At 35.5% G+C, this 2,916-nt stretch overlaps 1 protein-coding gene across 1 annotated transcript; it reads left to right on the top strand.

Moving 5' to 3' along the window:
- Window positions 1–1,150: 1,150 nt before the first annotated feature.
- LOC114259195 (uncharacterized) lies at window positions 1,151–2,289 on the top strand. Its single transcript, XM_028199188.2, has one exon. It carries the CDS (start codon window positions 1,221–1,223, stop codon window positions 1,965–1,967), a length of 747 nt encoding a protein of 248 aa, XP_028054989.2. The 5' UTR covers window positions 1,151–1,220; the 3' UTR covers window positions 1,968–2,289.
- Window positions 2,290–2,916: the final 627 nt, after the last annotated feature.

A 2,916-nucleotide genomic window follows, 5' to 3' on the forward strand; every position in this document is an offset into this window, starting at 1 on the left:
ACACACCCCATCGACTTGTTTTGATTTTTTAATCATTTTAAATAAAAAGTAAACACTCTAATAGTAGGGATGCGGACGGATCGATTTTGTGTGGTTTATGGTTTAGTTTTGACCCGTTCTCATCTATGCGGTTTAGGAAAAAGTCAATCCATAACCGCCCGCAATGCGGTTTGCGGTTTGTGCGGATAGAGTTTACAGATGTGCGAGCGGTTTGCGATTTACACTTTTTTTCTTTAAAAATTAATTTTTGAATTTTTTTTTCCTATCGAATTTAGACATCAGATTCATTTTATATATTTGTGATCATTTGATAACAATTTTCTGATGAGTTTACAAATAAAAATTGAAAATCAATACATTAAATGAAAGTACCCAAAACAAAGAGACCCTACACTAGCATTTTTGTCATGAAAAAATGCATATCAATGTATTAAAGGTTGTATTCAATTAGAATTATCAGTTCAGTAATCAATAATCAAACTAGAAGCTCCATCGACCGCTAGAAAGAAAATTTTATTAGAAAAAAGTGGAGGAGTCACTAATGAAAATCATATAAGAAACCAAGTTTAGGACTTAATAATTCTACGACATTAAGAAAGTTGAAAAATACTTAAAAATAAGGATCTTAGTATCATAGAGAATATAATGGTGCTCCAATTAAAGTTACAACGTTGGTATATAAAAAATAATAATAATTAAAGTGCGGACGATTTTTGTAGGTTGCGGGTTTAACCTGCAACCCGCTCGCAACTAATAAATATTTCATATTTTAAACTGTATCCGCCCGCATTATATTTGCGAGACTCTTGCCCACCCCTACCAAATAGGACCTAAAATTCAACTTATTTCCTCCTTCTTTTTCTCTCTTAAGAAAAAAAAAATTATTTCTTTATCTTTCCCCTTTTGTATAAATTAAAAAGAAAATTATAAAAAAAAAAAAGTGATGCTACATAAATTAATTAATATAATAATATATATTATTGATATTATTATTAATTTCACTTGTAATATAAATTATAAATATTCACAATTATTAAAATTGTGTCACATAATCTATTAATACATTAATTAATTAATGTGTATAAAACATTATGAGTTAAAAAAAATTGGCCAAAAATTTTGTGGTCACCAGTAATTGACAAACGTGTGGCAGGTGTCTTGTCGTGCAACTCGCACCAGCACCTGACGTGGACCAATCAGAAGTAGTCTTCCGTCTGCTAATGCTGCCTACTCACATAGTATGTATCTCACATAGTATGTATCATCATCATCATTCATCATCACCTCAATTTTCTCACCAACCAATCTCTACATTTTCTTGCACGAGAAAAGTAAAGAAAATGAAACAGAAAATCAAACAACGAGAAGAAGCAGATGCTACCATCCGTTTCTTGGGCCTACTCAAACAACCCGATCCCGATCCAAACCCCTTCGAGCTCGACGAGAGCGACGTCGTTTGGTCCTCCGATCTCTCCGATCCCACCGACCTCTATTCCCATTCTCCCCCTTCAGCATCTAATTCTCCGACAACTCTCCGCCGCCGCCACCACCCCGAGAACTCTGGCCTCTCCGCCGCCTTGTCCGACGACCACCGCCCTCTGGTTCACCGGAAACCGACTCTGAACCCTTCCCTCTCGGCCGCTACGGCGGCGCGTACAATTCCACCAGTGCAGCTCCTGCGCTCGGTGGCGGCGGCGGCGGGGAAGTTTCCTCAATCGGCTCCGGTGAACGTGCCTGTTTGGCCAAAGAGAGTCGGAGAGTTTGGAGTGAGTAATTTGGGGAATTTCGATGAAGCCGACGAGGAAGATGAAGAAGCAGAGGAGGAGATGGTTCCGCCGCACGTGATTGTGGCGAGGTCGCACGTGACGACGTTTTCGGTGTTCGAAGGCGTGGGCCGAACGCTGAAAGGAAGGGATTTGCGGCGCGTGAGAAATGCTGTGTTTCAGAAGACAGGTTTTCTTGATTAAAAAAAAACTGTGTTTGATATTATTGTAATTTAGTGGTGATTTATGTGATGAATTGGAAATGAATGAATTATTTAGGTACTTTAATTGGCTCCCACTATGCTAAATTGGTGGTATAACAGTATGATATATAGATAGTCTGTTGGTTGGCCCAAAAAACTTGTAAATTGAGTAATGGATTGGGAGTGGTTGAAGGCTTCAAGCTTTTCAGTTCATATGATTAATGATTTTGTCAATGTTGTTATATGAAGTTGTGACTTCATTTCTGAAATTTTTCTTGGATGCAATAAGTTAATGGAAATGAGATAGTGCATATTTTCCCAGATCACAATAGAGTTTATTTTTTATTTATTTATTTATTTATTTTATTTTTTTTTGGGAGGGGGGTTGTTTCTATTTAGGGGTGGTTTGGCATCCCCTATACCTCTCTACTTTTCTGCACATCTTTTCGTAAAAAGACAAAAAATGCACTTATTTAGATCATCCCAAACAACTCCTTATTAGAGTTGAGTGGAGCATTATTTTATTTATTTATTTATTTTTGGGTTGGCATATTAAAATATAAGGCTTTGCATGTGTTTGGCAAGTGGGTTTACAGGTTTTTTTGGCTATTTTAGCCACAAAAAATAAAATAGGTTATTTTAGCCATAACAAACAAAACATCACATCCAACCCATAATCATTACATTCTTCTCTCACAAAAAAACTCAAAAAAATCAAAAAGCCGAAAAGTCTTTTCCAAACCAAGCTTTTAAGCCCAGGCTAAAATAACCAAAAAAGTCAAAAAGTCAACCCACTTTCCAAACCAAGCCAAAATATTACTGCCAAATTATAAGCATATTATTTTTTTTTATAATTATCAAATTAATTATAAAATAAATAAAAATAGTCAATTAATTTTTCAAATATAATTTTTTTAGTCAGATTAAAATAGTTAAAAAGTTCGAAAGTC

The sequence above is a fragment of the Camellia sinensis genome, chromosome 8, assembly GCF_055761805.1.
Source record: "Camellia sinensis isolate YWXY chromosome 8, ASM5576180v1, whole genome shotgun sequence".
Classification (NCBI taxonomy): domain Eukaryota; kingdom Viridiplantae; phylum Streptophyta; class Magnoliopsida; order Ericales; family Theaceae; genus Camellia; species Camellia sinensis.